Below are 21,925 nucleotides of genomic sequence, written 5' to 3' on the forward strand. Positions count from 1 at the left end.
ATTAAATGGTTGATATCAACTCAAAATGAGTAACAGGCAGCTTTTTTTTTTTCTTATTGAAAATCTGCAGGGTGTTTTCATTTTTTAAAATAGCTACTGCAAATGCAGCGTGTGTATTTGAACACCTTGTATTCCACAGCACATTTGCTGTTGGTTGCACACATCTGTTTTTGAAAAGCATTGAGATGTAACGTCATTCTGATTGCTAGTATAAGAACCCTAATTATTTTCTACCAGAGTTTCAAAGTCAAGTTTCCACAGTTAGTTAGTTACCCAGGGTCAAGCCACAGACCAGCTAGTATCATACTGCAGAAATGCAAGTTAATGAAGGATCTTTTTCCTCTCCTCTGGCAGCTACCCACATCATCAGTACCAATGAAGCAAGCAGGCTCTGCAAAGAGTAGGTCAGAAGCTTACAGGGAATGGGTGGGAACCTTCATCTGCTTCCTCCTTCGCTACTCCCTCCTCCCAGCCCATATACAGAATTTGTAGCTATGCTGATGTGTCAAGACATATATGCTGGACTGGGTGTAGTTTAATCTTGAGCAAGAGGAAACAAAGAGAGACTATGACTCAGAGCAACACTCTTCCAGCTCGGCAGCTCCAGGGCAGCCAAATATACTTTCCCTTATTAGGCCAGATCATGAAACCTTGCTTCGTTTTGAGTGGTACCTAATTCTGCAGTAGTATCACTGACTTTAGTAACCAACTTTTAAAGTACCCTTTAGCAGAATGTAACTCTACCTCTAGTTTTGCTGCTTTAAAAAAAAAAAAAACAACCAAGTTGTAATTAAATTTGACTCCACCTACTCTGACCAACATTGAATAGTAGAACATGAATCAGGCGCCATTAGCAGCAGATGACATGTTTTCAAAGGATAGCACCTGTTTAACTTCCTGTAAATAGTATGTTTTTATGACTGTAATCTGAATTTCCACATTGCCATCTCAGTTAATGAGGCAGTTTTGATCTGAATTACTCTGGTGGGCTACTAAGAGAAACCAGAAAGAGACAGGGCCTCACACTTCCCACACACCTTGCTTATAGCTTAATTGTAAGAACCCAAGGCTGATTTTTCTCAATTTAAGTATTTTTGTTACATGATGTCAGAGAGACGTGTCCCCTCAACTGAAATGTAATCCTGCAGGAGGAATGTGTCACTGAAGTGAGTTCATACAAGAATTATGCAGGCAGGTGAATTTTCGCACCTCTTCTGCTGGAATGCCTACAATGCTGCTCCAAAAACTGGAGTAGCCAAATGGTTACAAGACATTGTGTATTCTTACATGCTGTTGTTGACTATCAAAATGAAACTAAAAGAAGCATCAACCTTCTACCTACAACTAAGCAGGGAGTTCACAGTCTGATTGTTATTTCAAAACACTTGTTGCATTACAATTTACGTGCTGTATTTTTATTTTAAAATAGTGACAGTTCTAGATGACCACTCTTGACCTGCCTCTTAAAACCAGGTTTTCAGATGGGTTTAAACCTAATTTCCAATCTAATCTTATTGAATTACACTCTGAATCACAAGCGATCAACTGCCTTAAACAGCTATATTAAAGTTTTCCTCATATGCTGTAAACATATGCTATCAGGTAAAAAAAGATTTGTTCGTTTTACAAATGCAAGTCAAAGGTAACTTCTGGAGTTTGGTTAAGACTCGTTCTGCACTGGCCCAATGCTGCTGCTTTCAATTTATTTGGATATAGTTGAAGTATGTTTCATGTCCCTTGCTTAAGTGTAAGTCGCTAATCACTTAGAACCATGAAGTATTGCTTAAACTGTTCACAAAATGAGAGGACTACCTCTTAATCGCATTGGCTCTATGAATACAAAGTGTGTTTGGCTGAAGATTCAGAAGTAGTTGTTCATAAAAGGCTAATGACTTTGCAGAACAAATTAAGTAAATTTCTGTAAGACAACAGCAGTAGATACAGATTTCTTAATATTAGAAACAATTCTGTTAAATGATGACTCCCAGGGCAGAGGGAGAAAAAAAAAAAAAAAAAAAAAAAGGAAGAGGAAATGCCAAGCCACATTCTTTCCTCAATCCACATGTGCGGTACAGCAATGACATTAAAAGGGAGAAAGTGAATGGAGAAGGCACATTTTGGTCTTGATGAGAAAGCAGCTGTCAGACTTCAACTACAATCCTACAATGGTGTAACTAAAAGAAATCTCTATGTTTAGAAGAGTGTATTTGAAACCAATAACTGTCCTTACATTTCCAGCTTATAAAATCACAGGACTAAATTAGGCTTCTATATTATTTTATTTCCCTCTTAAAATATAGCATCGAAGTCCTGCACACATATAAATATCCCTACAGTTTCTTACACACTTTCTATCCATCATTACTTAAAGTGCCCAACTGTGAACATTAAAAATAAAAACATTACTTTAAGAGTGGCTACACTTATAGAAGGACTGGTATTCTGACAATGCAGGCCACTGATTTTACAAAAATCACCTGCAAAAGAATACACCCTAAACAACACGCATCAATATTAACCCTGTAGTAATTGGTTTGTTTGGTTTGTTTTTTTTCCACTCAGCTGATCGAAAAGTGATTAACATACAGGGTTTATTTTTGAAACATGTCTTTTACATAGTGTAAGAATAAAGGATAAATGCATTACTTTCTTTCTAACTCCCTCCTTCCCCCACAAAGTGTTTACTGTGTCCCAAGCTGCTATGTTGATTAAAAACCAGTTGAAAAGAGCTCTGGAAATGCATGCAACTTAAAATTCACTTAAACACACTTTAAGTTATAAAGTCTGAGAGATTTTAATTTCAGCATGGGGCTACGGTTCAGTTGGATTATTTGATGTGTTTGTCGTGGTGGCGAGATTGGTAAACACTTCTTCCTTAGTCTCAGGCTGATGTCTTTCCATTTTGGTTTCCTCTTTAGCATCTTTATCACTGGTATCTCCCTTGTTCTTGACTACCACAGGTTCAATCTCCATGATTTCCTGTGGTGGCTTAGGCTCTGGCAAATTTGACTGAAGTCCATCAACTTGAACTGGTTCTGGGACATCTTCTGCTTTCTGCTCAAGTCTTTCCAAAATGTTCTGGACCTTCCTTACACCATCTCTCCTGGCCTGGCGCACATCCGCACGACCCTCAGGGTCCACTGAGTCTAGGGCTAGCAACTCTTTGGTCAAATACTCTTCAATCATCAAGTATTTTTTGTCAGTTTTCTTGCCTTCAAAGGAGTTTACTGCCTGCTCAAGCATTTGTACTTTCTCCAGAATTGCCTCCACTTTCAAAACACCAGGATGCTTTTGAGGTTCTCCTGTTTCCATCGTCTTCGGTGTTGCCGCTTCTTCAGGAGGAGGCCTTTCCTGTGGGGGAGCAATCTTAGCTGGGCAGGGAACCTTTTTATCAGCTTTCTCTGCCATGGCTGGAGGCTTCTGAGATGGTAGTTTATGATCCGGTTCTTGGTGGGTGACCTGAATTGGAATATATGGTGACGGCGCCTCAGTTTCAGGTGGTGGGACTGCCTTGTTTTCAGGTTTGACTTCAGGCAGCGGGGATGGTCTTGGTGGCTCTTGAGGTGGGACTTGTTGCTGAGAAACCTGGTGAGCAAGGCAAGTTTGTGTTGATATACAATGAACAATGCTCCTTATTCCCTTCTAAAGAAGAAGTAACTTAATATCCAATTTTATGTATTTCTGGAAGTGGAATTTTCACACACACGAGATGATTAATCTTTCCTGTGCATTGCTGAGTTTTTACTCTTTTACAATAAAAAAAAGCACTGTGCTGAAGAGTTCAGTTATTGTTTGCAAGCTATTGCAGATTACAAGCAGCAATCAGCTCTCAAAGGCATTAAACTTCAACCCACCAAATCCTGCCCATGCTCACAAAAATCAGCCCTACAAGCAGTTTTATAAGATAGGACCTTAGAGCAAAGCCCTCACCTGCCTTAAGTCAGTAAGATTTGTTGCAGCTGACTGCAGCACGGTCAAGATTTCATCCTCAGTGACAACTGAGAGCTGCTGTTTCTTGAAAAGCTAATTACTTTGCTGAGTTTTAATCACATTTTGGGCTGTTCTCATCCCGTTCATGTTTTCAGGACATTCCTTTTTTTGCTAGTGCTTATTTACACTGTTTTTATCTTTAGAGTATTTATATGCAGAGGTTACTGTGTCAATCTTATTACACTGTAGCGATTAAGAGACAATCCCTGGGATTACTACAGATATAAGTGTCATCAAATCAGAAATCTGTTGAAATTAGTTTTTAAATCTTAGCAGAAAACTGGAATTCATGAGATCTGCATTTTCTTTCCCATACCACCCCCTTCGCTTATTTGTGCACATATACAGTTATTTTGGAAAGGTGCTAGATCCAGCTGTCATGGATTTAAATGGCTGAAGTAAAATACCTACATTCATATTTAAACCAAAGAAGTAATGGCCTGCACTGACAATCTCTTACTGCTCTACCCATTAAACATAAAACTTGATTAGGGATCTCAAATTCTCACCCATAAAAATAAATTAGCATAATAACCTAGAATATGCCATTAAATCTGAATTCTTCATTGTTTTGTCCTAGCACCTGGGTTTTCACAAATATTACAATTCTATGATTAACCTAATTCTGCTCCTGTCATTTTCAATGTGAAATCTCTCCAGGGAGGAAATCAAGGTTTCCCCTTCCATACACTCACAGTTGTCAAATTCTCCGTAGTCTTTAACTGAAGTTTTAGTAAGACTTTTAATATGGAAAAAATATTAAATGAGCTACATGTTCTATGAGCAAAAGCATGCTTCATGTAGGAAGAATAAAAAGCTCTAAGACCTGATTTTGCTGACCCTTTCTTCATAACTAAAATTACTTTGTACTTCTGATGCTATGCTAAATGGTTCTGAGACATCAAGGAGGTTTATTTAGATAGATGCCACGAATCCCGCAAACCTGATTTTCTTCTCACAAACATAATGCAACATCAGTGACCTCAGTGTAATTACACCAAATTACACTCTGACGAGAGGAAAATCAAATCGTGCGTTAAATCAGATTTCAGTGATCCAGAGACTCCACAGTCCTGACAGGTGGAAAGGCAGCTTGCAGCTAGTGTATTATCTCAGTATCTCCCAATTTGTTTAAATACAGCAATGGAGACTGCTTTACGTGCTTTCATGTACCTCTTACTATGAGCCAGTTTTTCAGCTCTAGCCACGCTGAACAGAACACCTGGCAGGTAATTCCCTTCCCCATTCTACATACCTGGGGTCTGTCTACGACTGTCTGCACTCTGATGGGAGCGGGGGGCTGGATCTGGGTGGTGACTCTGGCCGGTGAGCTTTCACGGCTCGATGAACCTCTCTGAGACACTCTGAACGGAGACTGCGCTCGTGTTGGCTTCGGCTCCCTCTCGTCTGGTTGGATTTTGTGAAACACTGGTTGGTGGGCTTGGTACTCGCTCTGCTGGGCAGGGTAGTGTGTCTTCTGTGCCTGATGGTAGACTGGCGTTGATTGCCGTTGGATATTTTCATGGATCACAGGAATTGGAATATAACCACGAGGAAGCTGATGGCTTCCTGCGTTGGGTCTGCCAGAGGACTGAGGGGAAACGGTTGGAGAATCGGAAGCTCCAGGAGATTGAGGCTGCCATGAAAACAAAATCCATTATTAAATTGTAAACGTTTTATGCTCACAGTACTTTTCATTTCCAAAGAGAAAAGAAGGAAATGGTCAGAGAAACTGAGCTCATGTTTCCGGCACGCGAAGGATCCACTTCCTTGTTTTTTCAGCCAAGGGCCTTACTATACAAACCACAGAAGTTGTGAGAGAGCATCATTATAACAAGTAGAAACCTGAGCTACAGCATTCCCACCTCTCAAATGAGCAGGGAGTGGAAGCTCAGTCAGAATGTTTGCTGCTTTTGCATGGCTGTTCGTGTCTAAACCTGTTAAATTTGAGGCAAACTAAAGTTAAGCAAACAAATTATACACTGGAGACAAAACCAAACCCCTCAACAGAGACACACAACACTCGGCCTTCTGATCCCAGTCACACTAACAGATTTTGTCTGATTTGTGTTTTTTTCTAATGCATGTAATTAATTTGGTAGCAGGCTATGGCAATGCACATCTGGCTAATGCCCCCTTTTTCCCCCCCTAAGACCTTCCAGCACCTTAGCTCCTTGGCACCAGCAGCGAGAGCCGCACCAGCTTAGACCTGCCATTAGCAGGAGTGAGCACCAGGCTCACTGCAGAATCCCGTTCCCAGTGCATTCCAGGTTGTGGGTCTGCAGTTTGGGGAAAAGCAGTTTGTTTGCCAACAGCTCCTTCCCACCTTCTGCTATGCCAATCCATCACCTCATCTGCTTTGTACTCACTCCAGCAGCTGTCAGGCTATTCTCTGACCAGTTTCACTAAGTTAAGAGGAAAAAAATTATTTCCTGATGGGTTTGTTACACAGGTCAGTGAAAGGCCAGGTCAGACTGGAGCTGGCAGAAGAGAGGGCAGGACAACACAGCCAGAAGACAAGGAGAGAAGGGCAGGCAAGGCAGGAGGGGAAGGGGAACAAGACCCCTCTTTTGGCACTGGTAAACTGCTCAGCTGCCCATGAAACAGCAACCTTAAATAAATAAATCAATGCTGGTTTGTAGTGTGGTACCCATCACTGCCGCTGCTGGTGGCCTTTTTGACATGAGGTTTAAAGGCACAATCACAGGCTCTGGTCAGTTGATACCCACACTGCTCTGCCTAAGTTTGCAACAGCAAGTTCTGAGGTCCTCAGAAGTTATCTCAGAGGACTTCAGTAAGAGGCACAGAAGACATGTTCCTGAAGCCACTCTGCGTACAAGACAAAGCTGTACCGTGTTGTGAGAAGGAAAAGCTTAGCCTCTTGTCCCGGCGCTGCATGGATAAGGCATTGTTAGTCAAGTCAGCTGAGAAACCTGCTAACAGAATTTTAACTACCTTGTTCAGACTCCAAACAGGTTTCAGAGAAAAAGCCACCACTGCTGAATTACAGACCTGATGATATGTTCTCAGCTTGGTGAAGGCTGAATTTCCTGCTCATCTTACTTTGAATAAAAATGAGGTTGATATTTCCATATATTACAAGAATACCAATTCTGCTAATTCTCTAGAGAGAAGAGGCAAACCAAAAACCCACCTTCTGAAACACGAAGCAAGCAGGGTGACTTTTTTAAAAAAAAACATTCATAGTCTGAAAGTATTTTGACTTGCCACTGAATAACAAAAAATACTTTACAGTTCATTTTTGAGGCTGTATATATTTAAATCTATACACTTAATACAACTGAAGAATTAAATTGGGAAAGTGAAAATCACAGCAGTACAACCTCTAAGATGGCCTGGGTTGTTAGCTAACTGGCCACTTTGGGTTTTTTCTGTCCCACTTTGTTCTCTTCAGTTTCTGACTCATGGTGCGGAACAGAAGAGAGCTGCCTGTATCCTCCGCTTGGAGGGGAACCAGGATAAACCCCAACGCGGTCCTCCCCTGCTGCTGGACCTGTGTGGCTCAGAGGCTCCCTTTCTGCAGGAGCTATTTACCTGCATTTGCTTCTGCAGAATCATTCCAGAATGAAAAGCAGGCGATGCTAGAAAAGCCTGACATATTTACGTTGCCGTGACTGTGCACTTCTGCATTTTAATACTCTGGAAGTATTGGGCAAATGTAATCCTGTGGCAAGTTTGGCTTTCTGAAGGATAAACTACCCGTGTGACATTCAGGTCATAAATGCTGCAAAGACCAATGCAAACACACCCCAGCAATACCGACACGTTACCTCGGGTCCGTGTGTGGCTGGCGCTTGGGCTGCTGCAGCTGCCGTTGTCTGTCCACATTGTTTATCTGTCTGAGAAGGCTCCGTTGGTCCCCTTGGAGGGGACTCGGGGCCGCCATAGCCCCCCCTTAGAGGTGGCTGTGCCTGCACCGTGGTAGGCACAGCTTCTGTCTTGTATCGCTGCACACCGGGCTGCGGAGCAGAAAAGCACAGGTGCTGCTGTCTGCCATCGATGCCCTCGTGGATGACGGGAATAGGGATATAGCCAGCCCGGAGTTTGGGGTATCCCATGTTTCCTTCTCTTGCTGGTGGCTGCTTGGGGCTATCATGAGATGGACCATTTGCTGATGACTGGCCTTCCTAGAAGTTAAAAACATCACATAGCACTTGCTGGTAGTTCAGCTCAATACACCTGGTAAGAAAAAGCTGCCCTGAATGCCCATCCTAAAAGCTGTGTCAGCTGCGTATGAGAAGTTCAGACCCTCCTGGGTCCATGCAGGGCAGCTAACAGCCAATGCTAACATAACACTCCAGATCTGCAGGCGAGAGAAGACAGTAAGCTAAAAAATCTGCTTGTGTACAAGTTTTTCACCCCCACTTCTCATGAATACCTTTCAAATACCCACCTAATTACAACAGGATTTCTTACTCAGCGTACATTACTTGCATTTAGCCACCAGCCCACTCCCTTCAGACAGAGCTCCTCCAACCTCTGACCTGCAGGACCAGAGACATTTCCTGAGCACCTCTCAGAGCCCACCCTGTACTATAGGTAACATCTGACAAGAAACTTTCAAGGATGCTTAATCCCATCAAAAGCACTTTGTTGCTGGTGGTGTTTTTCCCACTGGCCCTCTAAAGAGTTATTAACACCGCACACTGAAGGATATATTCACTTCCAGCTACCAGAGGATCCATTTCAGTAAACATTGAAGGAGAGGAGAGGGGAAGACAGGATAGCATAAGGAAGAGGAAAACGCTGAAAAGTGAGATAAAATAAAACCCTGCGTTGTCTGAGTACGCTCACTGGACAATGTCAAAGCTCTGGCAAGGGTGGAAGTGGTTTGTACTAAGAGCCCTCACAAGTCCTCTAGTAAGTTCTTCCTGCATCGGTCATTCTATTTTGAGGCCCTGCGAGGGCCAAGTTCCAGATGTATCTCTAAGTCAGATCATATAACAAGCACCTCTGTCATTCAGAGGGTAATGTCATTATTCAGTAAGAGGAGAATTTAATAAGGGGGACATATGGTGCAAGTGTTGGAAACCCTATTTTTAAAGAGGTGTTTAAGCTGCAAAAATATTTAATGTCGCCTCTGTACACATTAATATACTAATTCATTAAGAATTAACTATTTTACCAACCAGATTTTGAGTGTTCTCCCTATATGACAGTATCCCCTTAAAAATCTATTTCTGAGAATTGCTGTGAGCAATGAAACTGCAGAGAATAAAGGCTATTACTTAGGTAAGCTAATAAAATAAAGATAACCAGTACTGAAAGGAACAAACTCAAAGTCAGAGGCCCTGATGCTGATCTTCATTTTACTCATTAAATAGTCCTTCACAAACAAAGGAAAAATTCCAAAAGAGGCACAGAGAAGAGCCAGGCCTAGAAAGTTCGCACAGAGAAGTAATTGGAAGTTGGCTTTTCCAACTGCAGAACAAGGATGATCTCATGCCAAGGTCTGCACCAGGATCCACTGCCGACAGATGAGTCATTTTAAATTCACCCTACCGGGAAACCACATTCCTCTGCTCCACGCAGGCTGTCCAGGGGCTTCAGGACCCCGAGGACCAACAAGCATTTGCCAGTTCACCTTCTACCAGCATAACCCCCAACCCACAGCGCTCCCGGCAGCCTGTCTCTCCCAGGATCCAGAGGGACACACACTTACGCCAGCAAACTGCATTTGCTGGAAAATAAATTTGAGGTGCGCTCAGCTACCAACAATGCGAGGCTGCGTCAGAGCCAAATGTCTGCCAGGCGAGCGGAGCCGAGCCGGCTGCCCAGTGGGGAGGGAAACTGATGATTCGACAGTCGGAAGAAGCACCTTGCCGCTCCGCGCTGACTCCGTGCATTCTGCGCCCGGCGCGCACCCACCAGCTGCTCGGCACAGTCTCCCTAACGGAGGGAGCAGCCTGCGGATGCAACCCGAGAGTTGCCAGCCAGCCACCCCACCTACAGGCATGGCTCCCACGGCTATAAAAAGGAGATTTACTCACTTCCAGCCTCATCAGACTCCCCGCAGGAAGGGTCTGGGAGCTGGGCAGCAGCACCTACACGAGGCTCCGCTCCACCCGCGTGGACAACAAATCTGCCCAAAGGGATTAGTCGCCAGCTCCTCTCTCTCTTGGCATTTTAGGGGTCTGCAATGTTTCAAACTGGTCCACTTGGGGATAAGTCCTTCAGCCTCCTGGAGAAATCCACAATGATAAATCCTTGCCTTCACCACAGCATCCCACTGCCCCCACACTCCATGAACCCCCTCCTCAGAGCCTGACCACTGGCTTCCCCTCCCCTGTCTTCATTTTCAGACCCTTGAGGCTGCCCTTGCTTTGAACCCTCTTAGCAAACTGAGAAATCTGCCTACAGAACTTAAGCCCTGGTAAGAAATACAAAAGCAGCAACCCAAAACCAAAGAAAAATCAGGTTGAACTGCTTTTTCAAACAATTCCAAAGAAAAACCAGGTTGGACTGCTTTTTCAAAACAATTCCGTTTATATCTGAAGTGAAACTTTTGGCAAGTTTAAATACTTTTTTTTTTTTTTAATGGAAACACTGGCCCCTCTTTAGGAACGACAGCATAAACTATACTCTGATCATTTGTCATTTATTCTTACAGCTTCAGAAAACTGATGCTGCTCCTGTGGAAAGTCAGCATTTCAAGTCGGTCCTTTGCTTTTTTCCCCCCCACTGTAGTCAGGTCTGCTAATCATGGAGGACTTTTTTCTGTGTGTCTCAACAGTGCAGAGATATTGGAGCAGTCCTCAGTAAAGGAAGAAATACAGCATCCTTTTTTTTCCCCCCATTGTCACGGAGGTGGAGAGATCAGATTTAGGAAAGGTGCTCTCATCACAACTGCTCTTCCCAATCCACTTTGTTCTCTTCAACACTTAATTAACATTGAACTTTATAAACGGTTTCTTATGTTAGCCAGTTTGGATCACCACATCCTCACCATTCCTTTTTCTTTCCTGTTCCCTTTCTCCCCACCATTTCGTATGGCCATGAACAATCCACCCTGTACTGAGGAACCACACCGCAGCATTGTGACCGAAGATGAAAGAGGCCTTGGGTTCAGGTAGATGGCTGCAAGTGGTTTGGGTTGGTTTTTAGTGAGAACCCGCCCCACCAGCGAGGGCATGCGGATCCCAACACCCCCCCAGTCAGGCTTTTGGCCAAAGAAGTTCTGTTTTGTGCAAGGAAGCACGCATTCCGAGCCCGGACAAACAGGTTGTGGAAGACTTCAGGAGAAGCTCAGGTGTGCCTGGGGACACTGCAGCAAGGGAAGAGGAATGGAATCGAGCTCTGGAAAACTCTCATCGTAACACTACAGAGAAGAGGTCTGACGGTTCCCTTTGAACACTTTACTTCCTAAATTTCACAGGATAGCCAGCGAGGAGACCAAAAGTGTCCATTTTTGGTTTTCATTTGCCCTCTAACAAATGCAGTTTTTGCTTGCTATGTAAACATGTTATCTGAAAAAGCCCAGAGCTCACATTTAGCACAAATCCACAGAGAGATATGACCAATAAATGAATGTAACTCCTTAGTCCATCATCCTTCCCAGTTTCAGTATAAAAAGAGGAACCCAGCTCCTATTTCTGCATTAAAAAAAATTAGGTAATTTTCTCCTGCCCTCATCCAAGGAAACAAGTGCTTTGATGATAAAATAAATAACGAACAACAGAACATCGATAAATTTTCCTATAAGTAGCAAAACTGACAGCCAGCGCTGCAGGAATCCTGGCTGTGATCACACACTCATTTTACATTTAAGAGACAAAATCCCCAAAAAAGGAGGGAGCATAAAAATGGGAAAAACTCCTTCAAGTGGCTCAGAAATTTCAACAACAGTCCTGACCTACACTTCAGGTACCCTGAAACACCACCAGAAAATCAGATCCAGTGCACCATCTCAGGAGGTGCTGAGCAAGTACAAAGGAGTCATCAGCGCCGGCCAAACGAGAAACAAAAAAGCATCGCTGGGTTTTAAACAAGCTGCGAGTGGGACAGCTGAGCCATGCCGGGAGATCTGCTCAGGAGGAGTGACAGCGCTCCCACCTCTCCGGACGAGGACATGCGTTTCTGTTGTGAGGCCATCACCATGATAAATAAAGGTGCAGCCATCACAAGTTGTGCAACTGGAAAAAACACTTCATACCCCTACATCCTACTCTTGGCTTCCCATGGGAAGGGCACAGCCAGGAGTGACGCTAAAATCCTCAATCTTGCTGAGATTTTAAGTGAGTTCTGACACCGTGTGCCATTGGAATAATAAAAAAAAAAAAAAGGGACAGCAGGAGAAAAATACAACCTTGCAACAAAACTCACGGTACAGCTGTACTATCTATCCAGAATGGATAATGGCATAACTCCTGACTGCTCAAGTGTTGTTCCAGACTGAAACACAGAAACCTGCAAATTCAGTCACTGCTGATGCCAGCAAATTGCCACTGAAGTCATCCAGATGGCTGAACCAGTAGAATAAAATTTGTGACAATATCCTGTATGCACGCTAGATTACTTGAATAGTTGTATCGAACTTGGAATCTCCCTTTTGAGACTGCTTGCATAATACATTTCATTCCTCTTATGCTAAAATGTTCTACAGAAAAATAAGTTAAAAAGCAAGTTTTGCTGCCATTACACTCACATTTATTCTCGACCTGTACTGATATTATTTGTAGTACAATAAATTCAGCTCTCTAAAGCATGTTTTATACACATATACAGCACCTCTATAACTCTTCCAGAGAGTCAGAACAAATATTTAACTTATATTTGTTTCATAAATATTATCTGCCAAAGAATACAAATTTTACAAACATTACCAAGAGATGAAATATCTCTTTCTGTACGCAAACAGAAGGTCTACTGAATTCAGTATGGTTCTGAACTTTTAAGCTGCTGCTATGAAGAGTATCATGCAAATAAAAGTATTCTGGTTGCTCAAATGACTGAGAAAATGCCAGTATCTGACAAAATCTGAGCTGAGAGCACACTTCCCATGATTTTAAGCCTGGATCCTATATATTTAGGAAGAAGGGAGTAGTATGACTCTTATTTCACTGCAGAATACAACAATATAACTGAGTGACTGAAATTCAACAACTAAGTTTTCTTTGCCCATATACTAAAATCTACTTTTTATCTGAAATTGCCATGAATAACAAGAAAGCCAATAGTACCTAATACTCAAATCTAAGAGTGATGTACCCAGTCTATTTATTAAAAAAAAAAAAAAAAAGCCATGGAAAGGTAAAACTTTCACCATCGGAACTGGATTCCATACCTGCTTGTATTTTCCTTTTGGCCAGACCTTTTTCTTTTTCCTTCTCTGTTACCCTAACCAGACGAATCCAAACAACTGCCCTAGCTTTGCTATGGACAGAAATCAGCATATCCAAGTATTCCTTGTAATTTGATTAAAGTACTAAAGTTTCACAACACTGCTTTGTGTTTAAGCACATTAATATGGTAATGTTGTACTAAAGTATGTTTCATTAATACTTCCCAGAGAACCATACAAGTGGGAAGGTGGAGAGTGATTTGCTCCCAGCGCTGACCCTGAACTTCCTACTGCTGTGCTTCAGCCACTGAAGATTTTTACATTCTCACTCTTTTACTCACAATTTGCTCTTAAATATATACACTGAGCACATAGGCATTTGAGGAAGATATCATTAGCTAATGACTGAAGGAAACCATGAATAAGCTGAGTCGCATGAGCTGTCTCGGTAGCACTTTGGGTCGGTCACATCATGTAACCCATTTATATGCCAAGCCACTTTTGATGTTTTACTTGGTGAATGCTGAGTTTTATTTCCTAACGTACACATGTGTAGGCAAACAGGCCTTTTGTTCTCTCTTGTAATTATCCTGTTGTAGTATACAAGTATTACATTAACATACGTTCTAACTGATGGAGCGCAATGAAGTCACTAGAAATAAATACCATGAAAAATTGAAGGAGAAATCTAATCCTAAGCTTTCCAGAATGGAGAACCGCACTGGAGCAAACACGTTGGCTATCTTGCAGACTAATCTTGTTTCAGGAAATAAAACTTCTATTTTTTTTTTATCACTAAGAGGATTCTTTCTTAGGCCACAATGCCTTGGCGCAGACAGGACGACACTTGCCCTTTCTGCCCAGGAGCGGAAGCTGGCCCACACATAGAAAGCACCCCATGGGCCAAACTGAACGTGTTCAAAGAGAGAACCGACGACTCCTACAAAGAGCAAAGGGCTCTTAGAAGAAAGGTATCACCATCCATCCTGTCAGCTTTAATGGACAGGGTTAAAGAAAAGCCCTTTAGTGCTCTCACAGAAATATCCTTGTCAAGGGTGATGAGAATGACACACTTTATTCAGTTATTTCTGTTCACCCTCCGCTTACCTAAGCGGCAGGTGGTCAACCTGTTGCTTTCCTGCTCTGAGCTGTGAGCCAGAAATGCAGAACACGGAAGAAAGTAGAAGCCTCAAGAATTAGCACAGCAATGCCCCATAGAAGAGGGGAATAATAAGTCGCTACCAATTGGAGTCAGCTGTGAATTTCACAGTGTACGGTCAGGGTCCATTTTCCTCTACATTTCATTTCATGCACAGTTTTCTGACTTCACTTCATAAACAGCAATTTTCTGACACTATAAAACTATATAAAAACACTATAAAAACACTTGCTACACTGCACCCTATTTATCAATTATAAGACTTTGCCATGAGCCATAAAAATGTACTTTCGTGCTACCTGACCTACTGGGCAATGTTAGACAAGTCACTTCACCACCGCATGTCTCATTTTCCTGTCTATAAAACCAAGAAGGAAAAATAAAGAGAGTCAAACCAACAGCTTCTGCAATATATTTGAAGATACAGCATTTTTAATCTATAATTAAGTCTGTAATTTGTGTGAACAAGCCATTTCTTCTATTTCGTATTTGTATTTAACTTGGCAGGAGGAGAGGGCACAGCTGCCACAGAAAAAGGTGGAGACAGAGCTTACCTAGAGAGTGACACTGTCTATATACCCCAAAGCGTATTGCATCATTACCTGCCTTATCATGGTTCAAGTGGGAACAATTCTGGTTTTGCCATGTGGTTATGGAAAAGTCCTGCCTGTGTATAGGTTATAGGTGTTAAAAATATGATTCCCAGGTAAGACTGCTGCCACCAGGCACAAGTATTCTTCCTTTCTCCTTTAGATAAGAGGTGCAGGCAGTCGGGAGTTTTAGATAAGAAGTCAGGAGTTACACAGAACCATGCAAGACCTTCCTTGCTTTTCCTCTTGCATGGTTGCCCAGATGCTGCTGCCGCATTATTGCTAGCGTCATTTCTTCATGTTCCTTTCTCTTATTTCCAATTTGATCCACCCCTTGTTTTCAGATAATTTGGAATCTCCATAAATTAACTCCCTGCTTACCATGTTCTATCAAGTGGGGGCTTTAAATAACTACCCAAAGCAACTTCAGGGAATCTGGACAAAGCCAGTACATAACCCTCCAAAGATCCCCTACAGGTAATTTTACCACTCCTCCATATTATGGTGTTTCTATACAGTACCTTTTTAATTCATTAAATAATTTATTAACCTGTGGCAGAATGCACATCAGCATAAGTAACGTAAAAAACACTGCAGGTAAAAGAGACCTCAGTTGTTACCTAGTCTTACATTCCCTTCCGCTGATGTGGACCACTGCAGAAGACGCAGTTTCAGAGCGGCTTATTGAACTTTCAATGCAATTTCTAATTTGGTCTACCAATAATTTTTTCAGTCAACTCAAACATGAGAAGTCAGTGCTCCAAAATAAGTTCACTGCTAATGAGATGGGAATCGAAACTTAAGACTTATTTGGGGAAGCAGAGAGAAGAGAGATGCAACCGTCGTGAAGGGTGAGGATGGAAACTTAGGTGTAGTTAGTTGTTCCCCAAACACCAACAAAGCCATCAGTAAGAGGGTAAGATGGCTTCTTCTTCCTTTGTTTAGGCCTGTGCAGTCGTCATTGCAACCAATAAATATATCCCTTTTCTGACTGCTCCCACACTTTGTGGCTGGCTGGTACAGCTTTTATCTCAAACCTAAGGCATTAGTGAGCTATCGATCACTGTAATATTAGTCCAGTGAAGCTCAGCACAGTCAATTCCTTTGGTCTATTTTTAGTTGCAGTATTTCCCATTGGGTTTACTGCATGTGGAAACAACATATGGAAGGGGCATTGATAAACACTTTATACAAGCCTTGTTTCTGTTTTCTTCTTTAAACATAATATATTTTTATCAACACTTTGGGGAATACCAAGTAAACAATTTCCCATTATAAGACAATCTTGTTGAAAGTATGCTGAGCTGTGATGGCATAAGTTAACACGGAAAATACCAACAACAGATGAACATAGGAAATCAATAATTCTAACAAAGAAAAGATAGGAAGAGTGGCATTGCCAGTAAACACTTTTTCAGTAAAAGTCTGCATATACATGCTTCATTATATTGATTTTACCTTGATCTTTGAATGTCTTACTATTAACTAATTAGACACTTGGAAGAAAACCATTAGTCTACCAAGAAGTTTTGTTAATACATGTTTTTCAGTCATTTGCACAGTCAGGACTTAGTTCTCACTGAGTACAGTAAGAGATTTTGTGTTCTTTCTCAGGAAGGTCTCCCTTGTCCAGCCTTATCCTGCAATGATTTCATACAAGTAACAGCTAAACAAGCAGAGGAAGGACACCCATCCTTCATGGCAGTAAAAAAAGACCAGACTGAATGAGAAAGTAACGACAGCACCATCTGAATTCATGAACGCATCTAAAATACATAGTTAAATGCAAATCAGGGTCTGGTTCCGTTGATTTAAAATGGCTCCATCTTGGGTTAAAATCTTAAAAGAGCCATTTCTCATTTTACCTGACTATATCTGGTACAGTTTACTGTAGTCAGCATAGTCACACTGATATGAAGCCTAGAGTAAGTGAGAACAAGATTTGGGAGAAATGGGACTTCATTGCTAATACTGCCCCAGCTGTATTACTTAGCTTAGAAAAGCTCGGCTAGCTTTAGGCCTGTGCTCCGGATGCCTCATTTCGTTGCCTAGGTCTTTTCAGAAAGGGAACAAATGTTCGGAGAGAGCATATTGATAGATACAGTGTAAGGGTTATTGAAAGATCACCATAAAGGTGATTAAAAAAAAATTGCTTGTTTCACTGGCTAATTTCAATGAAAGCAAGGCAGCAATAAAGTCAGTACAAGTTTGATCTTTGTGTAATCATCCTTGAAAAGGTGCATGAAGTCTGACACACGCAGTCAGCTTTTGCAATTCTCAGATCAAGTCTAAAACCTCCAAATTCTCCTTTGAGCTAGACTAAGAATGAGGGAAATAGGAAAGCTGTTCATCTCTAGTCTGTCTTTCTGCCTACATCTGTGATTTTGTCCTTCCTACCTGTTTAGGTAAAAGAGGAAAAAAAAAAGTCTAATGCCTTCAAAAATTCAAAAATCACTGCTGGATTTGAAATTCAGTGTCAGTGGGTCATCTGTCTTCTTTGGCACTGTCTAGCTAAAAAAAAAAAATGTTATTTAGGAAGAGAAATACTTTCCTTGGGCCTGACTCTGATATTCTTTTGCTAAATAGTACCTGTCCTTGTACTTAACAAACCAGATCGCAGAAGCTGTCCATTAATTCCAGCAGATATTCTTAACTCGGGACTCTGACAAATGGCTGTATGAGATCAGTTACACACAACTTCTATCGCCATAAACTGGAGGTTTTTTTCTTTGAACAACATTAGACAGGAACTCCCGAAATCAACAATTTTCCATTTTCATCTCTGAAGACATTTCTCTCTATCTCAACAAATGATCCCAAAACCACACACACATTCCAGCTTGTAGTGAGCAGGAACAGATTTTCCTGTTTGGAAAAAAAGTGTATCCCACAAAAGCCATTCAAAAGCAGGTGCAGCTTTCTCTGCCTGTAATAACCCTCACAAGTTGGCAGAAGAGGCACTTTTCGTTACCACAGATTTCACATCGGATAAGGGTGAAAATTTGTTTTGTTTCAGGCACCCACTCAAGCAGAGTACTGATCCCTCAGAGTACTTCAAACTCTGTTGTCACACAATTACCAGTAACAGCTTAAACGTGACTTTTCGGTTAAATGAGTTAGTTTCAAGTGGTATTTCCATAACAAAAGCCTTTGAGTAAACAGTGCACTTCTCGAGTATGTTTTATGCTTACAAAAAACACAGTATTTATTGTTTTATTGCCATAACAGTCAGTGTTAACAGGTGCCTCATTATACCAGGAAGATGGTGTCTCTAAAATGCAGTTAAAGCACTTTTTCCTATGCCAGTCTCAATATCCACATTACCAAATTACATCTTTGTAAAAACTCTTCGTATTGTTCCTGGAATTCTGTCGTTCATTAACCAAGTTAACTAACCCCTAAAAGGTTGAAAAAGGGGGTGAAAGGATACATTTTGTCAATTAGGGTTCCTTGGCACACTTTGTGAACGCAGGTCCCGTAGGTTACCCGATTTAGCTGCGGTGCCATAGAAAAGCGCGTCCCTTCCCTTCCTTTTCACCACCCGGCTGCTCTCGCAGCCAGCCTTCAGCCCTGCTCTGCGCTCACACAGTGGGCAATTACTATTTTAAGAAACATTAAGTTCTTAAAATAATAACACTTACTGAGCGCTTTGATCCTCACGTTAAGACTACAAGCCGAGAAAAAGCTGCAACAAGTATGTCGAAGATACATTTGGAAGACACCAAGTATCTCCCAACCGCTGTTTTTTTTTCCATGTTTAGCACATAATTAGATACAATTAGGGGAGGGGAGGGGGCGTCGCTGCTTAGAGCAACACCTTCTTCCCAGCCCTTCGGTTTCCCCCCCGTCCCCTCCCGGCGGCCACCGGCCCCGGGCTCCCGGCCAGCCGCAAGCGCTCCGCGCCCGCCGCCCCCGCCTCTCCCGGCGCCGGGGGACGTGGCGCTGCCCCCCTTCCCCGTCCTTCCAGACGGGGACCCCGGGAACGGGTGGGTTCCCGCGGCGGGCCCGGCGTGAAGAGATGCTGCTGGCAGAAAAGCGCAAGAAAACCCCGGGGGAATCGTTTTCCCACCAGCCGACTTCTACTTCGGCTCAAGTTTCCAGCACTTTCTGCCTACAGCCATCGCATTGCGAAAATAGCAGGGCGGGTGAAAGAGCTGTATTCCCGAAACGGGCTGTACTCCCCAAAACCCAGAGAATTGGACCCGAAAGCGCCACCGACAAAAATCAGACCCGATCTCCCCTCCGCGCCTCTCCTTCCATGGACATATTTGGACTACGGCACGGCTTTTACCCGGGCGTGCTTTACAACAAAACCAGACCAGGCAGCTACTGAGTTTGTAACCAGAAAAATAAAAAAAAGGAGGAAAACAAAACTTGACAAGTAAAAGTCCGGGCTGGGTTTCGTTTCTTTTCTTTCTTTTTTTTTTTTTTTTTAAGGCATTCATTCTTTAGGCTGTTCACAGCTGAAAAAAAAATCAAGGTCCGTGTCTTCCCTGGCAGGCCGGGTGGACTTCACCAACTTTAAATAAACATTACAGGGCCGAGGTATCGAATGATTTAATGCACAAAAAAGGGACTGCAGTGCGTCAGAGACAAAAGGCAGCTCCTGCCCTCACTGCATCGCCATGCGCCGGGGGGGGAGGGAGGGGAGGGGGGGAGTGCCGGGTCCCCCCGGTTCCCCCCCTCCGGGACAGGGACGGGGGGAAGATACCTGCGCTGCCGCCGTCCGCAGCCGCGGGTCACTCCAGGTGGTGGTGCGGCTGTTGTGATCCACGAAGAAGGGCCACCCCGTCTGCGGGTCGATCTTGATCTCCCAGCCGGGGGGCAGCGGCTCGGCGCTACCCTCCATGGCCGGCGGCGGCGGGGGGGAGGACTGTGCGGCGGCGCTCATGGCGGGCCGTAACCCGCACCGTACCGGGCTCTACCGTGTGCCCAGTGCCGGGCGGGGGCGCCGGACCGGCGGCTTTATCCTCGGCGGGGCGGGGAGGGGGGGCGGAGGAGCGGGGCTGGAAGTGTCTGGAAACGGCGGCGGAGGAGGGACGAGGGGAGGGACACGGAGGAGGAGGAGGAGGAGGAAGAGGGGGGGGGAGGTGGAGGAGCCGACCAGCTGGAAACTTCTGGTTGTCTCCAGCGCGGCTCGGCCGACCCCCGGGTTACCGGACGCGGCTCCCCGCGGCCGCCCCGAGAGCTGCAGCCCCGCGGGGACGGAGCGGGACGGGCGGCCCCGGTGGCTTTTGCGGGAGCGGGCGGCGCTCCGGGAATGCTGTACGACACCGGGCGGCTGTACCACCCTTCACCGCCCGGTACGGCGCAGCCTGGGCGAGCGGTGTCCGTGGGGAATCCACAGCCCTCCCAACACGCTCCGCTCCCTCCTGTGGCGGCGGGCACGATCGCTCCTTCCTCCGGCCCCCTGTAGCCAGCCAAAACCCAGAGCTCCTCCCCAAATCATTCGAGGTTATGGGTGGCAAATACCAAAAATAGTGCTTTTCCCCCAAATAAGGGTGCGGGCAGGCATGGTTCTTCAGATTCAGCTGGTTTGAACTTTCTTAGCTCTTTGCAAATACGTGTCTCAGTCCTCAGTTTCACTTAGAAATACATCTGAAGGCAAAGGAGGTGTCTGTGAGCTTTAAAATCACTTCTTTGTCCATGGGTTCTGTATCAGCGTGTCGTGCACTCGGTGTGTTTAGTTTGAGGTAACTGTACTTCACAATTGTACCACTTGTAGTCATCTGACAGTCACACGAACAGCCACAGATGCCTGTTGATAGTTACTTTAAGTAGGAGACAATGCTTAGTGTCCCTCAAGTGCAGACCTGCTGCAAAGCTACTTGCTTCAAGGAATTCAAGGTATGCATTCCTCGGAGATGGATGCTTATTACCAAAGTATCTCTCACTTCAGAAAAACCTGCCTGTTTACACCCCTGGAGACAGTCAGGATCTCCTCCTGCTTGGGGCAGGATCAAAGATCTCGATACTGCTTGACACTGATAGTCATTCATCTTTTGACAGAGTGAGGTTTGTTTATCACGCTGTCAAACCTAATAATTGCTCGAACTTGCTCCTTCACTCCTGCAGCTCTTCCATCCTGCACATCCCTCACCTTCAGAACATCACTGTGGTCCATCACCGACCTGGTTTTCTGTCCTCATTTTGTGCCTTTGACTCATAAGTATTGCAAATGGATCGTTTTTTCCCAGAGCATTTACTTTCAGCTGTCTGTATAATCATCACCATTACTGACTTATCTGTTTCCTACAGCAACAAGTCACAGACCTTGCGCATCTCGCAATCAGTCCTGAACTGTGGTGCCGAGCCCTGGACATATCTCCTACCTCTGCTACCTCTCATGCTCTCTCAGTGACATGAGACCTCTGCTCAGCCTCACTAATGTCAGCAGTTGCCTCAAAAAACGTAACATCAGAGATTTATCCTGCTTCCAATCTGTAGAGATCTGCAGAGGAATTTCACTCTCTGTCTCGAAGCAGAGAGACATGCTTAGACCATATGTTCTCTGTAGCATATGCCAGACTCTTTGCCAAATCAACAAAAGCAGCTGATTCAGACACAGGGGGGACAGATGTTAAAAGGTCTTGCGGGAAAATTACTCTTGTAAATGGAGGAAGTGATACAGATGGGGTTTGTAGCTGATGGAGTGTAAACAGAGACACCAAGAATGGGGTTTCTTTGTTTTGCTGCAGCTGGCATCTAACCGAAGTAGTGAACAAGGTCAGCAAGTAGGTAAAAAAATAATAAAAGTAAAATTCAAAGTTATATCTAACACGCTTAAGTTAGATATTCTTGTGAGGGCACACCCTGCTAAGAAATGGAGGAGATTAGGTTTCACAGAAATTAGCATGGGTTAATGGTTCAGGATTCACTTGAGCT

At 43.7% G+C, this 21,925-nt stretch overlaps 1 protein-coding gene across 1 annotated transcript; it reads right to left on the bottom strand.

Moving 5' to 3' along the window:
• Nucleotides 1-2,260: 2,260 nt before the first annotated feature.
• On the bottom strand, nt 2,261-19,986 carry BAG3 (BAG cochaperone 3). The gene is made up of 4 exons (XM_082486165.1): nt 19,752-19,986; nt 7,782-8,138; nt 5,246-5,626; nt 2,261-3,585 (listed from the first exon to the last, which is right to left on the bottom strand). The coding sequence occupies exons 1-4, from the start codon at nt 19,929-19,931 to the stop codon at nt 2,812-2,814; spliced, it is 1,692 nt and encodes a 563-aa protein (XP_082342291.1). The 5' UTR covers nt 19,932-19,986; the 3' UTR covers nt 2,261-2,811.
• Between the last annotated feature and the right edge of the window lie 1,939 nt (nt 19,987-21,925).

The sequence above is a fragment of the Vanellus vanellus genome (genome assembly GCF_965231255.1).
Source record: "Vanellus vanellus genome assembly, chromosome: 7".
Taxonomy (NCBI): Eukaryota; Metazoa; Chordata; class Aves; order Charadriiformes; family Charadriidae; genus Vanellus; species Vanellus vanellus.

Coding starts and splice junctions, on each gene's coding strand:
- BAG3 (XM_082486165.1), bottom strand. CDS start 19,931: ATGAGCGCCGCCGCACAGTCCTCCCCCCCGCCGCCGCCGGCCATGGAG. Junction 8,139..19,751: donor TGCGGACGGCGGCAGCGCAG/GTATCTTCCCCC, acceptor TTTAACTTCTAG/GAAGGCCAGTCATCAGCAAA. Junction 5,627..7,781: donor CAGCCACACACGGACCCGAG/GTAACGTGTCGG, acceptor TTTTCATGGCAG/CCTCAATCTCCTGGAGCTTC.